Here is a 23,531-nt window from a genome sequence, read left to right on the forward strand (position 1 = left end):
GTTGATTAATTTAGGTTCAGATAATACTCACCATCTTGCTCACTCTGTCTTTTGTGACCTGTCACCACATCATCTAGTCATTCATTCATCAAGTTATTTATATGTAGAAAGCCTTGCTCCAAAAAGCATTTAAGGGAGTTCCCCTCAAGGCTCAGTGGTTGACTAACCTGACTAGTGTGCCTGAGGACGCGGGTTCGATCCCTGGCCTCGCTCAGTGGGTTAAGGATCTGGTGTTGCCGTGAACTGTGGTGTAGGTCGCAGACGTGGCTTGCATTCAGCGTTGCTGCGCTGTAGGCTGGCAGCTACAGCTCCGATTTGACCCCTGGCCTGGAAATCTCCACGTGGGGCAGGTGCGGCCCTAAAACGACCAAAAAAAAAAAAAAAAGCATTTAAGGTGGCTGGTTTCAGTCTCCCACTGGAATTCTTCCTCCCAATTCCTATTGAATAGACACAACTACCTTAAGAAAAATCGTTTTTAAAAACTGTTCAGGCCAGGTGCTTGATCCTTCCCCAGGGCACCCGCTCTTAACTCCCTGGCCAGTTGGCCCTTGAAACAGAGGCTTCCCGCCCAGAAGCCCCGCCCACAGGCCCCCGGGGAGGAGCTGCATCTGCAGGGCTTCGAGGCCTTGAAAGCAGAAGGCAGTGCTCCGTACGCAGAGGGCGGGAGGCGGGGTGACAGAGACTCAGGGGCGGGAGGGGTCATAGGGCTCTGACCTTCTGCAGATCTGGGGTGGAGGGGGGCTCTTAATGGTCCAGTTCACGGGAGGCGACTGAACTGGGTTCCTGCTCCTGGAGAACGTACCGAGGGGCCCCGCTGTAGGCAAAGGCGGACTCTTCCTACCTGCGGGCGGAACCCTGGCTGAGGGGCCCCACCCGTGGAATTACTTGCGAACCACGGAAGCCCGGAGGGGAGGGGGCCCTTCCCCCCAGGATTATCAAGGCGCTGGAGAAAAGGTCATCGTCATTTCCTCTGGATTGAGGTGCAGCTCTTTGGATTCTGGAAAGCGAGCTGAGAAACAGCAGCCGGGAGAGCTGGCCTCCTGGGGTGGCTGTGGTCCTGAGATGGGCTCCGCCTTGAAGTGAAACGCTGACCCTCGGAGACGAGGCAGACCCTGTCAAAAGAGAGCCAGTCACCAAGCAGCGTTCTTCGCTGCCAGCCCTCGGGCCCAGCGGGACCCTCTTTCTCTCTGTCCTCGGCCGGGAACCCTGTTACCTTCCCCCGAGTGCTCTGTCTCCCATCTGGAGACACATAGGCAGGGCGTGGAAGGATGGACAGGTGTGTTCTGGGCAGGCTAAGGAAATGAGGCGCTTTGTGCAGCTCTTGAAGTTGTTGGTACTGGCTGAGGTTAGAGAGTGTAGACCTTCCATCCTGACATCACAAAGCAGCGGGATATCATGGGAAATTCTGAGTCCTCCAAACTAAATGATTCAAACACAACAACTGATGTTGAGCCTTAAAATCAAATGCCTAACACAATACCCCTTCCTCCTCTAAAACCACCCCTGCCCGTTCCTGGAGTTCTTTTTTATTTCTTTTTCATTTTCATGACCGCACCTGCAGCCTAGGGAAGTTTCCCGGGCCAGGGATTGAATTGGAGCTGGAGCTGCAACCTACGGCTAGTGCTGTGTCCTTTACCCCCCTGCCCCAGGCCAGGGATTGAAAACGAGCCTCTGAGTTGACCCAAGCTGCTGCAGTCAGATTCTTAACCCCCTGCAAAACAGCAGGAGCTCCCCATTCCTGTAGTTCTTTGACACCAGGGTGGCCATGCTTCTCACAGGGACACAATGCTAGAAGAATCTTTTGTTTTTTTTTTTTTTTCCGCTTTTTAGGGCCGCACCTGCAATATGTGAAGGTTCCCAGGCTAGGGGTCTAATCAGAGCTACAGCTGCCGACCTACAGCACAGCCACAATAACACGGAATCTGAGCCACGTCTGTGACCTACACCACAGGTCACAGCAATGCCGGATCCTTAACCCACTGAGTGAGGCCAGGTATTGAACCGGCAACCTCATGGTTCCTAGTTAGATTCATTTCCTCAGCGCCACGACAGGAACTCCTAGAAGAATCTTTATTGAACCCTTTCCATGTCTCCCCAAGTTGCCCGGTGCAGTTCAGCGGACCATCACAGCAGCCTTGCTGGTGCCAGCTCACATTTCCTTTGATTTTCATCCCCCTTGCTCCTCCAGGAAAACTGCTGGTTTCAAAGGGACTTGCTTTTGCTACCAGTGGTTTAGATCCTGAGATAAGGAAAGAGCCAAACAGCTGCTTGACCTCCAGTGTGGAAGCACGGCTGAAGGACAATGGGTATTGGCAGGAGCTGAGGACCTGGGGAGCAGGTGGATTAGGGGTGGTTCTGGTGAAACCTTAGCACACAGCACAGCAGCACTGCTGTTTGAAATGGAGGAAGGTGGGGGAAGACCCAGGAGAGAAATGGAATTTTCAAGATGGGCAGCATTTTCAATCCACACACTTGTTAGAGACAGAAAAAATAGCCAATAGCAACAGAAACAAATAGAGGTGTTCCCTGGTGGCCTAGCAGGTTAAGGAGACATCTTGTCACTGTTGTGGCTCGAGTTTGTCTTTGTTTGTTTGTTTGTTTTTGTCTCTTTAGGCCTGTACCCGCAGCATATGGAAGTTCCCAGGCTAGGGGTCCAATAGGAACTGTAGCTGCCCGCCTACACCACAGCCACAGCCACAGCAACGCAAGGGATCTGAGAGCCACATCTGCGGCCTACACCACAGCTCGAGGCAACGCTGGATCCTTAACCCTCTGAGCAAGGCCAGGGATCGAACCCAAGTCCTCATGGATGCTAGTAGGGTTCATTAACTTCTGAGCCATGACGGGAACTCCTGTGGCTCAAGTTTGATCCCTGGCCCGGAAACTTGTATGTCCTGGGCATAGCCCCCCAAAAAACGAACAAATGGATGATATGGATACTGGGTGATATGAATAATGGTGCTTTTAAAGTCTTTAAGAAAAGGAATGTGTAAGAGAAAAGGCCCTGCAGAAAGTCATCTTCTGACCTGGCCACCTCTCTTTGGGGCCTGACCCTGCTGTTGGGGATGACGTCTTCTCCATTCCAGGGCTTTGGAGTTACTCACCCCCCCATCCCCCGGCCCAGCCAGAAATGTTGTCCCTATACTTCATGCTGCAGTTCAAACCCACTTTTCCAAATCTGTTTTTATCAAGAGGAAGCTGATGAGAGGCAAGGTGTGGCCATGCTCAGCCTGGGGGCTGAGAACTGGGGGGGACCTGAGGCTGTGCTGCTTGCCAACTGGTCCCAAAGAAGGATTTTAGAAAGAAGCACCATCCTCTGATGCCCGTTCTGGTGGATGCTCCTTTTTTATTTTCTCTTTTCAGGAACCATCGCCTTAACAGATTGCCTTTTTTTTTTTTTGTCTTTTTGCCTTTTCTAGGGCCGCTCCCTCGGCATATGGAGGTTCCCAGGCTAGGGGTCCAATCGGAGCTGTAGCCGCTGGCCTAAGCCAGAACCACAGCAACGCAGGATCTGAGCCGTGTCTGCAACCCACACCACAGCTCACGGCCACGCTGGATCCTTAACCCACTGAGCAAGACCAGGGATCGAACCCGCAACCTCATGGTTCCTAATCGGATTCGTTAACCACTGAGCTATGATGGGAACGCCTTGTTTTTGGTTTTGAGTCAACCAAATCTGGGCTCAAACTCGTATCCTTCCTCTTTCTAGCTGTGTGAACTTGGGCAAGTTACTTCAATTCTTTGAGCCTCTGTTTCCTCATCCGTAAGTTAGAAAAAAGCAATGCCTACTTCACAGAGTTTTGAGAAAGAGATACACGAAATAAATGGAAGTACATCCCCCATACTAGGCACTCACTTTGTGTTTCCCTCCCCTTCTCATTTTACTGGATCTCTAAGACCTGATTGTTCTTCTTTGTTGGATTTCAGTCCAAGTAAGATATTTTTCAAGCACCTGGTATGCGCTAGGTCTTGTGCACCAGAGTCAGAATGGAAGCAGGCTGTGGTCTCTCTCTTGGAGTGTGATCTCGTGGTGGAACCAGGAAGTAATAAACTATCAGAGAAGAATGTGGCAGGAGTTCCTGTCATGGCTCAGTGGTTAACGAACCCGACTAGTATCCATGATGATGCAGGTTTGAACCCTGGCCTTGCTCAGTGGCTTAAGGATCCAGCGTTGCCCTGAGCTGCGGTGTAGGTTGCAGACATGGCTCGGATCCCGAGTTGCTGTGGCGGTGGCGTAGGTCAGTGGCTACAGCTCCGATTGGACCCCTAGCCTGGGAACCTCCATATGCCACGAGTGTGGCCCTAAAAGACAAAAAGCCAAAAAAAAAAAAAAGAAGAAGAAGAAGAATGCGGCAGGGGCTGCCGGCACAAAGGGAAACCAGAGGGTTTGGGGGGTACAAGGTTTCCCTGTGGAGGGGACTGATCAAGAGCCTGCAAGGATGTTGGTGTTGGGAGAAGGGTGTTTGGAGGAGAGAGGAACAAAGAAAAGCATGCCTAGGGGTGTCGTTGTGGGTTTGACAGTAGAGGAGCAGAGTTGGGGAGAGACGGCTGAGTGGTTGAGGAGCCCAGATCAGTGCCAGATGCTAGAGTTGGGACTTAGCATCTGGCTAAGCTGTGGAGAGCCATTTAGGTTGGAGGTTTAGGTTTAGGAGAGCCACCAATGCAAGAGGGATTATACCTGAAGCACCCTGAGGCAACTCCAAGAAATCCTTGTTTATACAAATCGCACCTTTGGAGTATGGAATCCACAAGTCAGGAGACCTGGCACTGCTGTTTATTAGTGGTGCCACCTTCAGGAAGTCACTTCCCCCTTCACAACTGAGCAGGTCACATTTCTGGAATGAAGGTGTTTGACGAGATAATATCTAAAGGTCCTCCCGGCTTTGACAATAATCTATGATTCTATGATTTTTTTTGTTTGTTTGTTTTGGCCACACCCAAGGCATGTGCAAGTTCCCAGGCCAAGACTGAACCTGCGCCACAGCGGTGATCCAACCCAGAGCAATGACAGTGCCAGATCCTTAAACCCTGAGTCACCAGGGAATTCCAATGACTCTATGATTTTGTCACTGTTTTTTGGAACTCGTTTTATCATTCCTGGTGTTAACTTGTTGTTGTGCTAATGTGATAACCGACACCTAGTAGCACTTTTCTTTCTTTCTTCCGTGTATTACGAAAAGGTGCGATGGTTTGGTGTCATATGATAAGTCATTTTGTTTCCTTGTAGTCTTGGCTGGGTCAGAATTTATTTGTGTGATCTGGAATAAATCATTTTACTTCTCTGGACCATTATTCCCTGTCCCCCCCCCAACCCCTGTGACTCGTTCTAAAAATGGCCACACTGGGAGTTCTCTTGTGGCACAGGAGGTTAAGGACCTGGCATTGTCACTGCAGTGGCCCGGGTCACTGCTGTGGCACAGGTTTGATCCCTGGCCCAGGAACTTCCATATGCCACAGGTATAGCTAAAAAAATGGCCACATTGAGAGGTAAGAGTAAGATAAGAGGAAACTTGCATGTATATATATGTGCAAGCTTGTGCCATGTGTAATAAAAAATTCCGGAGTTCCCATTGTGGCTCAGTGGTTAACGAATCCAACTAGGAACCATGAGGTTGCAGGTTCGATCCCTGGCCTTGCTTAGTAGGTTAAAGATCCGGCATTGCTGTGAGCTGTGGTGTGGGTCACAGACGTGGCTCAGATCCCACGTTGCTGTGGCTCTGGTATAGGCTGGCGGCTACAGCTCCCATTGGGCCCCTAGCCTGGGAACCTCCATATGCTGTGGGAGTGGCCCTAGAAAAGGCAAAAAGACAAAAAAAAAAAAAAAAAAAAAAGAAAAAAAATTCCTTCAAAGGTTAACAAAGATTTATATTTTAGTTTAAGAGTGTTTAGATCAGAAGTGGCCGAGTATCTTATGCAAAAGATATGTTGATTTCATCCAGCGGTCCTATTCCTCAGGCAAAAGTCACTTTAACTTCATCTCCGAAACTGAATGTGATTTCAATTGGGAGACTTGGTCTACTTCTCTTTTTGTGTTTTTAATGACTTATTTTCTTGGGGAAAATGACATGTGTATTAAAAATATCTAAGAATCCAGAAAATGTGTAAAAGGCAAATATCAGTAATCAAATATCAGAAAGCAGTGATGCAGATGTGTGTGGCTCAGCGGTAACGAATCTGAATAGTATCCGTGAGGAACCAGGTTCTATCCTTGGCCTCACTCAGTGGGTTAGGATCCAGCATTGCTGTGGTGTAGGTTGCAGCCATGGCTCAGATCCCACGTTGCTGTGGCTGTGGTGTAGGCCGGCAACTGCAGCTCCGATTAGACCCCTAGTCTGGGAACCTCCGTATGCCACGGGTGCAGTTCTAAAAAGACAAAAACTAAAAAGAGATGGGGGAACTCTGAGCAGGGAGCTAATTAACCCTTTCTGGGAACTGATGGCTAGATCTGGAAGGATGTCAAATTTTCCGATCATGGAAGGAGAGAAAGCCTTTCCCACATAGAAGAAACAACCCGTGAGAAACTGCTGGAAACATTGATAGACCATGACTCGTGGAGACCAGGGTGGAGTCTAGTCTGCCTGTTGGGCGTGGTGAGTGGGCCAGGGTTCTACAGGAGGTGAGCAGGGTAGGTGGGTCCAGTTAGGAACAGCTTTGTTTGCCAGGCTGCAGTGTGGAATTTGTTCTCCTGACAGTTGGGAACCAGGAACTGATTCAGTTACACAATCAATTACTGCCTTACATTAAAGCAAGGAGACCTTGCTTATGAGTGAGCAAAACCTGACTTGACTTTAAGAATGGATTTTGGGGGAGTTCCTATGTGGCACAGCAGGTTAAGGATCCACCTTGGGTCGCTCCTGTGGTGTGGGTTCGATCCATAGCCCAGGAACTTCCATATGCTGCACCCTCAGACATAAGGAAAGAAAGAAGGAAGGAAAGAGGGAAAGAAAGAACAGATTTTTAAAAATCTGGGTCCTTGAAAAGTCTTCACATGAAGCCAAATACAGCCTTTATGAGTTATTTCTCAGAAACTTCGAATCAACTCTCCAAAAACCTATGAAGCACCTGTTGGAGTTCTTTAGTGGACTAAGGACATGGTGGGTTCAGATAACTCCTGCAATGGCACATTCATCCCTAAAGAGCAATCTGGGTAGGAGTTGTATAGACCATTCTTCCGGGTAGGAAGGAGTGTGTTTGACCCTGCTGGATGCCTGGGGGTGGCGGGGCTCTGATGATGAGGAAAACCATGGAACCCAATATTGGCTGTTCTTTTTGGTTTGGGTTCTTTCCTCGCTGAACCAGTTGTTTTTTAGTCAGCCTGTTGGCGCCACCCAGTGGTGAATCATTAGAATACAGCTGTGAAGGCCTGTAGGCTTGTAAAGAATGGATCCAACTGAGATTGCCTTCAAGTTTCAGATCTATTTCAACCATTCTTTCCCCATTAGAATGTTAAGAGCCCCCGCCCCCACACTACACAGTTTTCCTCCTACATTTGAGGCTGCAGGGTGTGGTGAGGTAAGCACTGGTCCCGGCTTTTCACAGACTAACTCAGTGGCTTGCTTAAGGCCCATATCCTCTCTCAAACTCTTCCCTCTTCTGCTTTCTTGTTTAAAAAACTCTTTCAGGAGTTCCGTGGTGGTGGAGTAGGTTAAGGATCCAATCTGTCATTGCAGTGGCTCAGGTTGCTGCAGTTCAATCCCTGGCTCAGGAAATTTCACATGTCCCAGACACTGCCAAAAAAAAAAAAAAAAAAAAAGTCAACCATATTTCTAGTGTCTATAGCCCTTTTGGGGAGGTGGAGGGCCATACCTGGAGCATATGGAAGTTCCTAGGCTAGGGATCGAATTGGAGCTGCAGCTGCAGGTATATACCACAGCCACGGCAACACCAGATGCAAGCTGCACTTGCAACCTACACCTCAGCTTGCAGCAACACTGGATCCTTAACCCACTGAGTGAGGTCTGGGAGTGAACCCGCATCCTCACAGAAACTACATGGGGTCTTTAACCCACTGAGCCACAGTGGAAACTCCCAAAATTGATCTCACATTCATTCTATCTCCCTCTTTGTCTCACACACACACACACACACACACACACACATTTTGCACTCCCACCTTATTTTTCCCATCTCTGCCACAAAAAATGAACCCAAAACACAAGAACCTTTGGAAGCTTACTTGTGATGGAACATGATGGAGGATAATGGGAAAAAAAGAATGTATAAATGTATGAATAGGTCACTTTGCTGTACAGCAGAAAATGACAGAACATTGTAAATCAACTACTTAAAAAAAAGAACCTTTGGAAGCTCGGCAGAGGAACAGCAGATTCCCTTAGGCTGCCGTCATCTATTTCCACCCCTCCCCTCCCATCAGGTGCATGGGTCCTTATTTGAAGAGTTTTGTCATTACCTGCCTCCCCATCCTGCCCCAGCGACCCCAGATCCCTGGCGGGCTCCCCCTCTGCCAGGCTTCCCTCCAGCCCTAGCCCCTGTTCCCCAGTCCCCCTGCACCCACCTTCACCCAACAGATTCCCCCTCCTCTAAGTTGTGGAGACCACCTCGGTGGAAATGTCATCAGAGAAGCCCCCTCCAGGCTCTTCCCTCCCAACACAAAGTGGCTGCTGAAGAGATGAGCAAAGGGAATGAATGTGTGCTGAGTCCACGCATATTTTAATACTTTCAACCTCCCCAGGCACCGCAAGAAGGCATCACTGGTCCATTTCACAGATTAGGACCCTGGGGGGCTCATTCATTGCTTCATTAGACACACATTTGTCAGTCATCACCTGCCAGGTTGGCACAGCCCCTTTCTCCATGGACCTTACACGATCTGACGAGGGATAAATTCAGGAGGCAGGAATGAAACAGATAAAGAGACCCCTCCCATTGTGATGGAAGGTGCTATGAAAGGGCCAGAGAGGAGGTGATGCCATCTCTCAGAGGTTCAAGAAGGTGTTATCCTTAAAAAGGGGCCACTTTGGAGTTCCTGTGGTGGTGCAGCGGAAACAAATCCCCCTGGTATCCATGAGGATGCAGGTTCAATCCCTGGCCTCACTCGGTGGATCTGGGATTTGGTGTTGTCATGAGCTGTGGTGTAGGTTGCAGACGTGGCTCAGATCTAGCATTACCATGGCTGTGGTGTAGACCGGCAACTGTAGTTCCGATTCAACCCCTAGCCTGGGAACTTCCATATGCTGCAGGTGCAGCCCCAAAAAGCAAAGGGAGGGGGCACTTCAGCTAAGACCCAAAGGCTCAGGGAGGTGGCACAGGGAAGTAGTGAGGGCAGAGTGGGATAGATGGGTTTGGTTCTACCATGCCTCTTCCTCACCTCAAAATATTTACATTTATGTCATTGTATTTTATATCTTTTTCTCCCAGATAGACTTTAGCTCCTTGAGAATAGTGACCACATCTCCCAGGCATCTGGTGCATCATATAAGCACTGAGCATAGGAGTTTCCTGGTGGCCTAGCAGGTTGAGAATCTGGCATTGTCACTGCTGTGGCTCAGGGGTTCAATCCCTGGCTGGGGAACTTCTGCATGTTGCAAGCGAGGCCGAAAAAAAGGACTGAGCATAAGTCAAGGGTCACTTAAGTTTTCAACATATGTATCTCTCTGTGATTGCCTTATTTAATATTACAAGGGTGCAAAATTACCTAGACTCTGCTCTGTATATTCAGTTATTTCTTTAACCAACTCATTGGTGTGGTTTTCTAGTGGAGTCTAATAGAGCCTGTGAGCACCTGGCATGTTTGTTCACCAGCTTCTTAGTCAGATGTTTCCTATTTTAGGGTGGTGGGGGTGTGGCTGGGGCCAGGGTCAGGTGCAGGAGATACAGCGGCTGGTTCACCTCTGCAGCAGGTGGACTAGAGGTGGGGGATTCAGTGAGGGTCTCTTTCCTGACGGCTTTGAAGCCAACACACATGCCCACAGTCTGTGCACACACACAGATGTACAGACCAGCTCCCTGTGTGCAGGACTGCAGGTAGGCACAGGGCAGAGAGCCACTAATCCACTTTGGGTGGGGCAAGAGTGCTGGAAAGCCTTCCGGACAGGTCAAGGTCATCTTGCTGGAGTTGGGAAAATGCATGGCGTTTAGCCAAGTAAAGAGGGCAGCGCATGGTAGGAGCAGGCCGTGGGCAAGAGCCTCTCCTGTGCAGAGGCCCAGAGAAGAACAGATGGCCCATTTGGGGTCTATAAATGCCCCCAAGAGGCAGGCAGGTGGTGCGGATGGTGAAAGGCCAGCCGGTTGGAGTTCCCATTGTGGTGCAGAGGAAAAGAACCCAACTAGTATCCATGGGGATGTGGGTTCGAACCCTGGTCTCGCTTAGTGGGTCAGGGATCTGGCATTGCTGTGAGCTGTAGTGTGGGTCACAGATGCGGCTTGGTTCTGGCGTTGCTGTGGCTGTGGTGTAGGCCGGCAGCTGTAGCTCTCATTCGACCCCTAGCCTGGGAACCAAAAAGGCCAGCCAGTTGCCCATCAGACACATCGGGCTGGTCTTCATTACTGTTCAGAAATGTACTTCCTCCTACTTCTTGCTTATACCCACTTAAGCTATTCTTTTTTTTTTTTTTTTCTTCATCTTTGACTGAAATGTAGGTAAGGAGAGATGGTGCTCTACTCTAAGACAAACAGCAGTCTCAATCCAATGATCACATCAATCCAATGATCACATCAATCCATAGGTGATGCTTGGCTCCCTTTGGGTAGGCAATTGGGAATGGTGGGGACTGGGGCAAACTGGAGAGCGTGTTCTCCATCTGAAGAGGACAACCATTCTCAATTCCAGCTGCTCCAGATCTTGCCTTTTTTTTTTTTTTTTTTTTTTTCCCCCAGCAAAACTGAGCAACCTTTGGCAAGTTAGCTAAGTTTTCAAAACATTGCTTTGATTTAAAAAACTCTACAGACCAGAAGGAACACATCTGCCTACTGAACCTCATTCATGGACCATGCTTGCAACCTCCTGTTTAGTCTCCAGAGGTTGCCAGGGTATTTTCAGAATCGTCCAATGAGTCATTGCTCTGCTTATAGTTACTCCTAACCATCTTTCTCCCCCTGCTTTCCAGAAAGAGATGACGAGCAGGATGTGTCACTAACACCCCATCTTACCCTTCGGAAGAGAGAGGAAAGCTGTTTCCTCCTGGAGCCACGGGCAGGCAGGAGGGAGACCTCCCTGGCTGAAAAGGCGCACCTACTTCCAGGAGCAGGCGAGCTGGAGACCAGCAGCGGCTCCCGAGAGAGAAATGTTCCCGTTCACTTCGTGTGCCCTTAACCCTCTGAGTGCTGCTAGCCATGACCTGTGGACCTGGTGGGGAGAGAGGGACACCCCTCCCCCTTCTGGCTCAGATCACCTGGGAGGAAGGAAGCCTCTGCACTTACGTGACCTGCCACCTAAGCTTTACTGGAATTCAGGTTTTGATACTTGTACTTGTCCACTTTCCTGTCTTGTCAGCCAGCTGCCTTTTCTGTAGCGTGTTTTTTAAGTACCCAGTGAATTTTGGAATCCTGGATGCATAGCCAGTTTTTCTCTAACAAGCCTTCCCGTCCGGTCTCTGCAGGCTCGCGCCCTGATGCTGTAGTCTTGCTCTGAGCCCTGAGACCCTCCCTGTTTTGTTTCCCCCATAACCAGTTTTACCAGGGACCCCTCTGCGGGATGGCTTGTCGCTGCCCCAAACAGGGTCTGCACACGTTCACTGCAGGGAAGAGACGGATCGTTAGCCTCAGGCTAAGGAGGTACAAGTTCACCCCAAACAGAATGTGTTTTTATTTTTATTTTTTTTTTATCATCGCACCATTCCTTGTCTCTTCCCTTCAAGATTATTTTGTTCCTGTTTCCCTGGAGAGAAATAAAAGGAAGTTATAAATGACCAAGAAGGATCAGCAGAAGCCTTGAGCCAGATAAGTGCAGTGTTTGTTTGTGATGAAAAGGTGTGATAGCTGTCTCTACACAATACTGAACTTGCAGTGGAAAAAAAAAAGTACAGTGGGAAATTTGGTTCTTATAACTCACATGCCCAGCCCGTTGATGTGTAATCTTCCCAACTGGTCCTCTGAACTGGTACATCCAGCCGATGTTTTCTTCCTCTTCCTCCTCACTCTCGCCACACATCTCCCCTGATGGTACCACGGTTGCCAAGGTAACAGTGGAGCTGAAGCCAATGTCCTCCTTCCGTCCTCCCCAGTGTTTCTCCCCCAGCAGACAGAATCATTCTGTGCCACAGCCTGCCTTTTGAAAGCTGAGTGACTTTTAGCTGAAGAAATGTTGCCTTTTCTGATTTATTCGCAAAACTGTGGTGGACCTGAGAGCCTGTGACTAGGGGGTGATGATACTTCCAAGGATCATTTGATTTTGACAAAATAGCCATTGGTGGAGGGAAATAGATAAGAATGTATTAGTGCATTTTCATGTAATACTGATTAAAGAATAATTCAACAACTCTGATTTTGTTTCATTACACATAAGGTCTTAAAGCCATTTGGGGCTGCCATGAGAGCCTAGAAAGGAGTAACATCTGTCTTGGTCCAAACTAAGAAAGGGCCGACTGTCTGAGCACCGTGGCATTCTGCCTTGACCTAGCCCAGCAAACCAACCCTTGCTTTGTATCTCATCGAAGCTGTCTCATGGAATCTAAAGCTGCTACCTCTCTCCATATTGTTGTGCTCTGATCAACAACAAGTATCCTTTTCTTTTTCTTTTCTTTTCTTTTTTTTTGCTTCCTGAGTGACTTCGCACAGACAGTAACAGGCAAAGATTTTTCTCGGCATCACTGTCAGCTGAAAGCATTTCTGACTGTCCTAAGGATCCAGAGAACAGAGAAATGACCTATGCATTTTGCAGTGAGTGCCCCATGGGCGTGTTGAGCAGCGGGACAGAGAAGTGACAACACAGAGCCCAGGCCTGCAAGGAACTCTGAAGTTCTGCACCACGGAAACCCACAGGAGTCTTGCATTAAAAAGTTGACTATGTTCCTGCACTTCAGTGATGCCTAATCAAGTAGGATGCTGAACTCTGAAGACTCTTGTTATAAATTCTTTGAAGGTTATTTTCTAGTAACTGTGTGTGCCTATGAAATTACCACTCAGTTAAGAAACCCAGGAGATGCCGTCGTGGCTCAGCAGTCAACGATTCAGACTAGTATCCATGAGGACGCATATTCAGTCCCTGGCCTCGCTCAGTGAGTTAAGGATCCGGCATTGCCGTGAGCTGTGGTGTAGGTCAGAAACACAGCTTGGATCCCGCATTGCTGTGGCTGTGGTGTAGGCCTGTAGCTACAGCTCCATTCGACCCCTACTTGGGAACCTCCATATGCCACGAGTGTGGCCCTAAAAAGCAAAAAAAAAAAAAAAAAAAAAAAAGAAGAAACCCAGATTTTTTTCAAACTTCTTGGAACAATTTCCTCCTGATTATATTGCTCATTGCACTAATCAGCCCTTCTGGGATAAGTACTGGCAAACTGCTCTGATTTTTTAATTACAGATTGTTCCTATTCCCGCAGAACTTTGTTTGGCAAATTCTAAAGAAAATCATTACAGGCAGGTTTTTTTTTTTTTTTTTTTTAATCTCTTTGGCCTGACTACATCTTAAATCCATCCCCTGGCAAATAGAGCCCTGAGCTATTTGCTGAGGCAGGGAGCCCTCAGGCATCTCCTGCGCTGGGTCTGAGCATGCTCCTTGCTTCTTCCTCCTAACCTGGCTGGCTCTCCCTCATTTTCCACTATTTTTTATTTTTAGTTAAGTTATATATATATGTGTGTGTGTGTGTATACATCATACATATATATATATCCGTGATTTTTTTTTTTTATTTTGAGACGTTTCAAGGAGTTCCCATTGAGGCTCAGTGGGTTAAGAACCCAACATAGTGTCAGTGAGAATGCGGGTTTGATCCCTGCCTCGATCAGTGGGTTAAGCATCTGGTGTTACCACAAGCTGTGGCATAGGCCACAGATTCAGCTCAGATCTGGTGTTGCTGTGGCTGTGGTGTAGGCCAAAGCTGCAGCTCCAAACTGCCCCCAGCCTGGGAACTTCCATAGGCCACAGGTGTGGCCAGAACAAGAAAAAGAAAAAAAAGAAAAAAAAAAAAAATAGAAAATAGTTTTCAAAGATGGTCCGAAGGGAGGTGGTGGGTTTCAAAAAAAGGAAGGATTCCAGGGACCATCCATACACCTTAAGTCATCATTCTCTTTATTTAATGAATTAGAGTCCTTCTGTTATGTATGTGTTGAGGGGCCGTGGGGTGTGTGTGTCTGTGCTACATGTTGGCATGTATGGGGGGTCCTTTTCATGATCATCTGGACCATGTTATTAGAGCATTATATATGCAATAATGAGTTCCATGGGCATGGGATCTTTGATTGGTGTATAAAATAGTGGTTATAAATGTCCCAGACAATCTGGAATTTTATTTTCATCCTTATCAGATTCAGTGGTTAAACCATATTTTAGCCAAGAAATACCTCCATAAGTTGAATACTGTTTCTTTTCCTTTTTACATCACACCAGGAAGCATATAATGCCTAGTTGTCTCCGTTTATGATAAATATTAAACTTGATCAGTGGGTTGAAGTGATACCTGCCTGATCCATAAAGTTCCAGCATTCATTATAAATAAAGCTCTAAAATTCAGGATGCCTGCATTTTATAGAGTGTAAGATTGTGCATATGTGCCTTCTTTTTTCTTTCTTTGTTTTTTTTTTTTGATGCACCCATGGCATGCAGAAGTTCCTGGGCCAGGGATAGAAGCCACTCCACAGCAGCGGTCCCAGCCACTGCAGTGACAATGCCGGATCCTTAACCCACTGAGCCACATGAGAACTCCTGCTTTCCTTTCTTAATATTCTCAAAGAGGTCCAGGGTCTCCAAAAGGTTACAGCCTTTGCAGTTAGATGATATAGCAGTGATATGAATTCATCTCTTCCCATTTAACAGAGGGGAAGATGAGCTAGAAGTTTCCCTCTGCAGGTAATGCATCAGTATGCTGGCTAGTGAGAATTTTTGTGGTCCCTGGAGCGAAAGTTCAAATACATATGACTTTTTTTTTTTTCCTCCCATTCTCAGTGACCTCCCCTTCGACCGCTGATTTATTTTAGAGAGCATGCATTTTCATTAAAGGTGACTGCCCAGGATGTTCCTGTTGTGGCTCAGCGGTAATGAACCCAACTAGTATCCATGAGGATGTGGGTTTGATCCCTGGCCTCGCTTACAGGGTTAAGGATCCGGCGTTGCCATGAGCTTTGGTGTAGGTCGCAGAAGTGGCTGGGATCCTGCATTGCTGTGGCTGTGGCGTAGGCCGGCAGCTGCAGCTCTGATTCGACCCCTAGCCTGGGAATTTCCATGTGCTGCAATTGTGGCCCTAAAAAGCAAAAAAAAATTGATTGCCCACAATGCAAAAATTGATTTGGGTGGAGGAGCAATCTTAGATATTACAGTGGGTCACAGCCCTCCCATGGACCACAGTCACAGTACATGCATAGATATGAAGCATCAATGTAGTATTAACATTCCATGGGGATAGGGGATGATTAGGAATAAAATGTCTAAAAAGCCTCTTTAGGGAGTTCCCTTGTGGTCTAGTGGTTAGACCTTGGCGCTTTCATCCCTGTGGCCCAGGTTCAATCCCTAGTCTGGGAACCAAGATCCAGGAAATTGCTGCACACTGTGGCCAAATAAAATAAATACATAAATAATAAATAAATAAAAAGACTCTTTGAGAGGAGGATAATGGGGGAAAAAGATTGAGAAACACTCATTTGGAGTCAGTTTCTGCTTCTGACATTGTTCATTTCCTCTTTTCTCTTCCTGGGTTAATTTTTTTTTTTTTTTTTTTTTTTTTTGCTTTTAGGGCCTCATTCATCATTCATGGCATATGCAGGTTTCCAGGTGAGGTAGGGGTCCAGTCAGAGCTGTAGCCTCCAGCCTGCACCACAGCCACAGCAACACTCAGATCTGAGCCATGTCTGCGACCTTTACCATAGCTCACAGCAAAGCCGGCTCCTTAACCGACTGAGCAAGGCCAGGGATCGACCCTGCATCCTCATGGATCTAGTCAGATTCGTTTCCACTGCACCAGGACAGGAACTCCAGTATTTTCTCATTTCTGAGGGCCAGGATGAATGAAAGCAACTTTGAGAGATTTCTTGAGCTATCCCTCTACCTTCCCACACCATGTTAGTAACATTTCAGGTAAAAAAAAAAAAAAAAAACCACGATTCTTCTCCCAATGATCTTCAGGCACAGACACCGTCTGCAGCATCCTGGGGTATAACACGCTGACCAGTTTACAACTGAAATCCTTCCATTTGACGTGAGCTAAACTATTGCCTTTGAGTTTCAGCTCACCTTTTCTGGTGTCCCACATTAAGACAGATCCAAAGACTCTATCAGTAAAAATATACTCAATGAGTGCTTTATTTGCATATCCATTAACTATTTGAAGACTGTCACCAGTTCTCCATCAGCCTTCCCTCGCTCATCATCTCCCATTGGCAAAATTTTCTTGGAAATCTTGTTGCCTCATGGCTATCATTTCTATGCTTCAACCTGAGGCCTTCCCAAAGCCCTGTCACTGTGCATTGTGGGTAAAACCAGCAGTGAGCATGTAAGAAATTATTGCACGCTTTCTCCAAATTATATTGTGTCTTTGCTAACTTCTTCCTTTTTTTTTTTTTTTTTTTTTTTTTTTTTTTTTTGCCACTCCCAGGGCATGTGGAAGTTGCCAGGCCAGGGATCAAACCCAAGCCACAGCAGCAACCCAAACTGCTGCTGTGACAATGCCGGATCCTTAACCTACTGCCTCACCAAGGAACTGTTGTCTTTGCTAACTCTCCACTTGACTTCATACATTTATAAATTTGCTTTTCTATTATATTTGCCCACACTAAATCCTATATTCTATTCTGCCCTTTTGATGTATCTTCTTGAGCTTCTTTCCTGCCTGCCTTTAGCCTTCCTCCTAAGAGTCCACTGTGTTGCTTTTGTTTTAATCCCCTCTTTAATTGGCAAAGCATTAGGTGACTTTAATAGAGTTTCTCTCGTCTCTTTGTGGTGAGTATGCTCATTGGTCATTCTGGTCCTTGATGGAAGCATATCACTTCCTATGGTCTCTAACTTTACGTCACTTCCACATCCCTTGGGTACCACACTGTGAGAAAAAGAAATATCATAGGAAAAGCATAGCTCTGTCTTTGAGAAATGTGTACAAAGATGAAATCACCAAAAGGATTCTGATGTGTCACTTGGTTAATACTGGTGTCCTTTGTGGTTGGATCATTTTAGTCCTTGATGAGACAAGGGATGCTGTCCTAGAATTAGCCAAACAAAGCATTTTAGAAAGAATTTTTTTTTCCTGCTTTAAAAAATATATCAACAAAACAATTTTATAACAGACTCTTTCCTTCTGGGCAGTTATTAATTCTGGGTAAGCATTTTTCAATGAATATATAAGAACTTTTGTAACTTTTGGAGGGAAGTGTCCATTTCTAATCTGACAATTAAGGCTCTTTTACTAGCTTTTAGGGTTCTAATTTCAAAGTTTCTCAATATCTTTTCTAATTGAATCGGAAAAAAAGACAGCATATTTTAGTTCCATTTGTGATTAAATTAAGGGTTTGATTATAAGAATAGACTAACAATTAAAAACACTTAAAATGCAAGATAAAAACTAAAGGATATTTATGAAATCATTTCTATGTGAACTTGGGAATTCAAATATCACCAATAAAAGACACATAACATCTATTCTGTCTCTTTTATGTGTTTGATCTATTTCTTTAACAAATATATTTTTTCTTTTTTTTTTTTTTTTTGCTTTTTAGGGCCTCACCCAAAGTATATGGAGGTTCCCAGGCTAGGGGTCTGTGACCTACACACAGCTCATGGCAACGGCAGATCCTTAACCCACTGAGCAAGTCCAGGGATCAAACCCGCAACCTCATGGTTCCTAGTCGGATTCGTTTCCACTGCACCACCACGGGAACTCCTATTTTTTCATTTTTTAAAGTTCTATTAAGTATAGTTTATTTACAATGCTGTGATAATTTGTGCTGTACAACAGAGTGATTCAGTTATACGTATACACACATCCATTCTTTTTCAGAACAAATGCATTCTTTCATCTTGCAATGATCCTGGAACAGATAACTGAAAGGTTAATTCCACAAAAAATTAATTCAAAAAATTTTATGCACATATTTGTATTTTAGCAGAAGTTCCCAGGAATGCCCTGGTGGCTCAGTGAGTTAAGGATCCAGCATTGTCACTGCTGTGGCTCTGGTTTTAGCTGTGGCGTGGGTTGGATTCCTGGCCCCAGAACTTCCACATGCCATGGGCATGGCCCAAAGAGGGGGAAAGAAAGTTCCTTTATTTTATTACAGATTTTCTCAGGAGTGTGTCATGCATATTGCGTATCTTCCCAACACACTAATGTTATACTTCTTTTTTCTTAAAATGGTATTCAGTATTGTTTGGTAATAACTTGACATATAAAGGTAACAAGTCTAGATTGTAGAAAAAGCTCATCAATCCGAGTAAATAAACCTGAAGTTTAATCTCAGGTTTACCATTACCTTATTTGTGTGAAGTTGGGTAATATAATTAATTGTTCTGTGCCTCAGATTTTTGTTTGTTTTTTTATTTTTTACTTTTTTTATGGCCACACCTTTGGCATATGGAAGTTCCAGACTAGGGATTGAATCAGAGCTGCAGCCAAGGCCACAGCCCCAGCCCTGCCAGATCTGAGCCACATTTGCATCCTATGCCTCAGCTCACAGCAATGCTGGATCCTTAACCCACTGAGCTAGGCCAGGGATTGAACCTGCATCCTCATGGATACTAGTCAGGTTCTTAACCCACTGAGCCATGATGGGAATTCCCGTGCCTCAGATTTTTGTAGTGCAACTGGGCTTACAAATTTGTTCTAATGTGACTTAGTTATTTTTGCACACTAATATAAGATTAAAATATTAACATATTTGGAAAATCAGAAATATGTTAAATTCTGTGTACTTATTGTTAGTACATTTACAGTCACTATGTAATAATTGTAAATGACTCCAGTAATAGCCCCTGTTCCTAATAACAACAATAGCTATTTGTGATGGGGCAATTTCTTGACACAGGGCAGTAAGAAATGAGACTTCTGGAACCCAATTACAAATATAAAATCTCCCTTGGTGTCTCAGTTCCAATGGCTGAAATGTACACCAAGACGTGACAAAGAGGCAGGCTATGGACTGAACTTGTCCTGCAGGCTTGTTTTGCTGGACCTACATAGACTGTTGTTGTTTCCACCTAAGATATGCAGAAGTTTCAGGGTCAAGGATTGGACCTGAGCCACAGCAGTGACAATACCAGACCCTTATCCACTAGGTCACCAGGGAACTCCTATTGTTGGTTTTTAACTAGCTGGAACATTTAAAAAATCGGAAAATTTGACACATATGGAGTTCCTTTCATGGCTCAGCAGAAACAGATCTCACTAGTATCCATGAGGATGCAGGTTTGATCCATGGCTTCACTCAGTGAGTGGAGGATCTAGCGTTCCCATGAGCTGTGGTGTAAGTCACAGACATGGCTTGGATCTGGCATTGCTGTGGCTGTGGTATAGGCCAGTGGCTACAGCGCCAATTTGACCCCTAGCCTGGGAACTTCCATGTGCCACAGGTGCAGCCCTAATAAGAGACACACACAAAAAAATCGACACATAAAAATCAGAATTTGTGTTTTTGAAAAAATCAGAAGATCTGGAAACACTAGGCTTTTGTTTTCATATGGCAGGAATTGGCTGAGAAGGGGCTGACCCATTTAGATGGGTTGTCTCTCCAGTTTACCACAGTCCTCACCACTCCCTGCTGCCGCCCAGATATAGCTGGTTGTCAGCTACCCTTGTCCTCTTAGCTGGGATGCTTCATCATACATTTCTCGCAACTCTTCTGAAGGCACTTCGGGTCCCAGCCACTGCTCTGCCATGTCTAGAGAGGCCACTGAGGAAACCACTCTTTTAATTTTCAAAATTATCCACATACACATGGAATATCTGCTGTACTATTATACTCTCTCTCGTAACCTACATTATATTAGGGATAATAAATGGAAAACTGTCTTAGAAGACAAATAAATTCAAACCAGATGCCTTCAGTCCTTCTACCCAACAATAGCAAAAATTGATACTCCCATTAGAAGCTTACTTCCCATGGAAGCTGAGCTGATCATTAAATCTATTCAATCTTTCAATATCCTAAATGTTTAAGTTTCAACTCTGCTTCCAAACAGATTTCATTGCTACATTGACCAAGATGCTAAAGAACTGTCATTGGGAAGCAACCATGTTATCATTCATAACAATTACATACTTTATCTGGGTTTCCTTCTACATCATTGTGAAGTAGATTTTTAACAGAACATGCTATTTTAAGAGAACCTCCTCCTTGTTTTAATGCAGCATTCATCTGAGTTTATTTATTTATTTTATTTATTTTTTTGCCTTTTCTAGGACCACACCCGAGGCATATGGAGGTTCCCAGGCTAGGGGTCCAATTGGAGCTGTAGTCACCTGCCTACACCACAGCCACAGCAACGTGGGATCCAAGCTGTGTCTGCAATGCCCACAGCTCACAGCAATGCCCGATTCTTAACCCACTGAGCAAGACCAGGGATCAAACCTGCAACCTCATGGTTCCTCTGGGATTCATTAACCACTGAGCCACGACGGGAACTCCCATCTGAGTTTAAATGAAGTCAAAAAAACCCCTAAGTTCCCAGTACGTAATAAATTAAAACCTAAATGAGGAAATCCAATTCAATTTAATTAGATTTGATTGAGCTTATAAGTGTATTACTTACTGCCTTCCGGATTAAGTTGAATAGCTGCTCCAGAGGAAATTGTATCATACTGTTGAGTCGTGACCTTACCTATAACCAAATTAGCAAAGGATCAGAAACTAAGCATTTTCAAGAAACATGTAGAACACAGAGGGGGAAAAGATATCAACAGAATCCTGAATTTATTAACCCAGAAAAATAGTGTGGATAACTATGTCTCCATAATTATGCACATAATCTCTCTACAATGATGGATTTAGTATTGCCTAGAAACTACAGCTGACATCCATAAGCAGCAACAGCATTTGGAAAAATCATAAATTGTGACTTGTTTATTTATCTCACGGCTAATTATCTCATTTAGGGCTTGTCTTAATCAGAAATATAATCACATGAAGGTACAGTGGGGACGTTTGGCCCACATGAGTCTGGATTAAGGCAAAACCTTGGTAAAGACGCTGATGCCTTTTCGAAAGGATGAAGCTTGGTGGGAAAAGTTACATTGGCTGGACATGAGGAGCTGGGCTACCCACCTCTGCCCCATCTGTGGATGAGAACTTAGTCCCTTCTTTGCTCAAAACCCTATAAGGCTCCCCTTGACACAAATATTGAAAACCTTAATTCCCCTCTCTCTCTATTCCTTGCTGGCTTTGCACATGCTGGGCTCACTCACATCTCAAGCCTCTGCCCTGGCCATTCCCTGCCCCCCGCGCCCCCCCCCCGCCCCCGTCTGGCTGCTCTGCCTTCAGAGAGCCTCACATTTAACTCCTTCTCCCCTCAAGTCTTTGCTTAAATGTCACCTTCTCATGGGGCCCTGTGCTGCTTGCACCTATCCCCGAGGACTCGCACCCCCCCCTTTCTCTGCTCAAATTCTCTTTTCCCCATAGCATCTATATTATGTAATTTATTTACTTGGTTTATAGAGTATTGTTTGTCTCCCCAAACCCAAATAAAAATTCCATGCCAGGAATGGTAAAGTTATATTTGGGATGGCCCATTTTCTTTTTGTATAAAATAAATTTGTCTTATACACATATTAAATAAGAAAATAAGCTTTCTGATTTAATTGTTTGATCTTCAAAGCACAATTTTTTCATCTAAGAATGCACTTTGACTTTATACAATAAATCTTCTTTAAACAAACAAAAATCAGGGCTCTCTGTTTTGTTTATGAAGGTCGATCTAGCACCTTGAAGAGTGTCTGACACATAGTAGATGTTCAAGAGACCTTTGATGAATAAGTGGATGAAGAAATGAACTCAGACAGAAGACAAGTGCCTAATTAAGATCTGCTATCAGAGAGATTAATTAAAAGCAATGCATAATAATAATATTAATTTGATGATACTAATACCAAAAGTATATATTTGAGTGCACACTCTAGACAACGTACACTAAGCATCTTATGTGGATAATCTCATTTAATTGTCAAGACAACCCCATAAGGTTGGTTATCTATGTTTATCCACATTTTTCTTCTTTTTGTCCATGCCCATAGCACATGGAAGTTCCAAGGCCAGGTATCAAACCCACACCACATCATCAACATGGGCCAGAGTAACAACTGCTGGATCCTTAGCCCACTATGCCACCAGGGAACTCCCTACTAACCCTCATTTTATTTTATTTTATTTTTTTTCCCGCTGTACAGCATGGGGATCAAGTTATCCTTCACTTTAAAGTCTAAGTTACCTAAGTAGTTCGCCTGAGGTCACAAACAGGAAAGTGACGTCACACCGCTGGGCTCCTGAGCCCACTCTCTGAACCACAGGAGTCACCTCCACCCAGGAGCCATTGGGCTCTTCTCAGATTGTCTTCCTCTTTAGTTACTGGGTCCATGTTGTAGAGCAATTCGGCCTTCAGATTTTTTTCCCCCTTTTTTTTTCTTTCTATGGCCACACTTGTGGCATACAGAAGGCAGTTCCTATGCTGGACATCTAATCGGAGCTGCAGCTGCAGGCCTACACCACAGCCACAGCAACATAGGATCCAAGCTGTATCTACAGCCTATGCCACAGCTTGCAGCAATGCCAGATCCTTAACCCACTGAGCAAGGCCAGGGCATCTTCATAGAGACAACGTTGGGCCCTTAACCCACTGAGCCACAGTGGGAACTCCCAGCCTTTTGGTTTTTTCCTGGTCATTTATTAATGTGATTGCAGTAGTGCTTCTACGATCAGGCCATCTGTGATTAGAAAGTATTTCTATTCACAAGAAGTTCATTCACAAATACAGAGTGGAACCTTGGTCAGAGATTAGGTGGGACAATGGGTCTGAGGGGGACACCAAGAAGACCAGAATTACTAGTCCAACCGAGTCTTGAGTGCTGTGAGGCCAAGACAAGAGGCCAAGATGGGGTCCCCGAAGGGGTGGGAGGCACAAGTCCAGGAGGAATCACCCAGGGTGGGAGCATGGTGTTCCTATGATCGATTGAAATGGTACATCAGAAACTTCTAGTTCTCTTGTGACACAGCGGGTTAAGGATCTGGCTTTGTCACTGCAGTGGCTTAGGTCACTGCTTGTGGCATGGGTACCATCCCTGGCCTTGGAACTTTTACATGCTGCAGGCACAACCAAAAAAGAAAAGAAGAGAAACCTCTAGGTCTTGCTCCCACACTGCAAAATGAGGAGGGAAAAAAAAAAAAAAAAAGCATTCACTCATCTTTAGAGGAAAACAAATCAGACTTTTAAGAATTAATAAACAGAAACACCC

General features: G+C 45.5%; 1 protein-coding gene across 3 annotated transcripts in view; it reads left to right on the forward strand.

Moving 5' to 3' along the window:
• MOB3B (MOB kinase activator 3B) overlaps positions 1-23,531 on the forward strand; it is a 256,735-nt gene that overhangs the window by 229,749 nt on the left and 3,455 nt on the right. For 2 of the 3 annotated variants that reach the window (XM_003130696.6, XM_013980202.2), the window contains exon 4: positions 11,067-12,437. The exons of the other annotated variant lie outside the window; for it this stretch is intronic. In XM_003130696.6, the coding sequence (XP_003130744.3) occupies positions 11,067-11,096 (30 nt within the window). In that variant the 3' untranslated portion in view covers positions 11,097-12,437. Of the gene's footprint in view, positions 1-11,066; positions 12,438-23,531 lie in introns of those variants that run through there. 3 annotated transcript variants of the gene reach the window in all.

Source organism: Sus scrofa, chromosome 10 (assembly GCF_000003025.6).
Source record: "Sus scrofa isolate TJ Tabasco breed Duroc chromosome 10, Sscrofa11.1, whole genome shotgun sequence".
Taxonomy (NCBI): Eukaryota; Metazoa; Chordata; class Mammalia; order Artiodactyla; family Suidae; genus Sus; species Sus scrofa.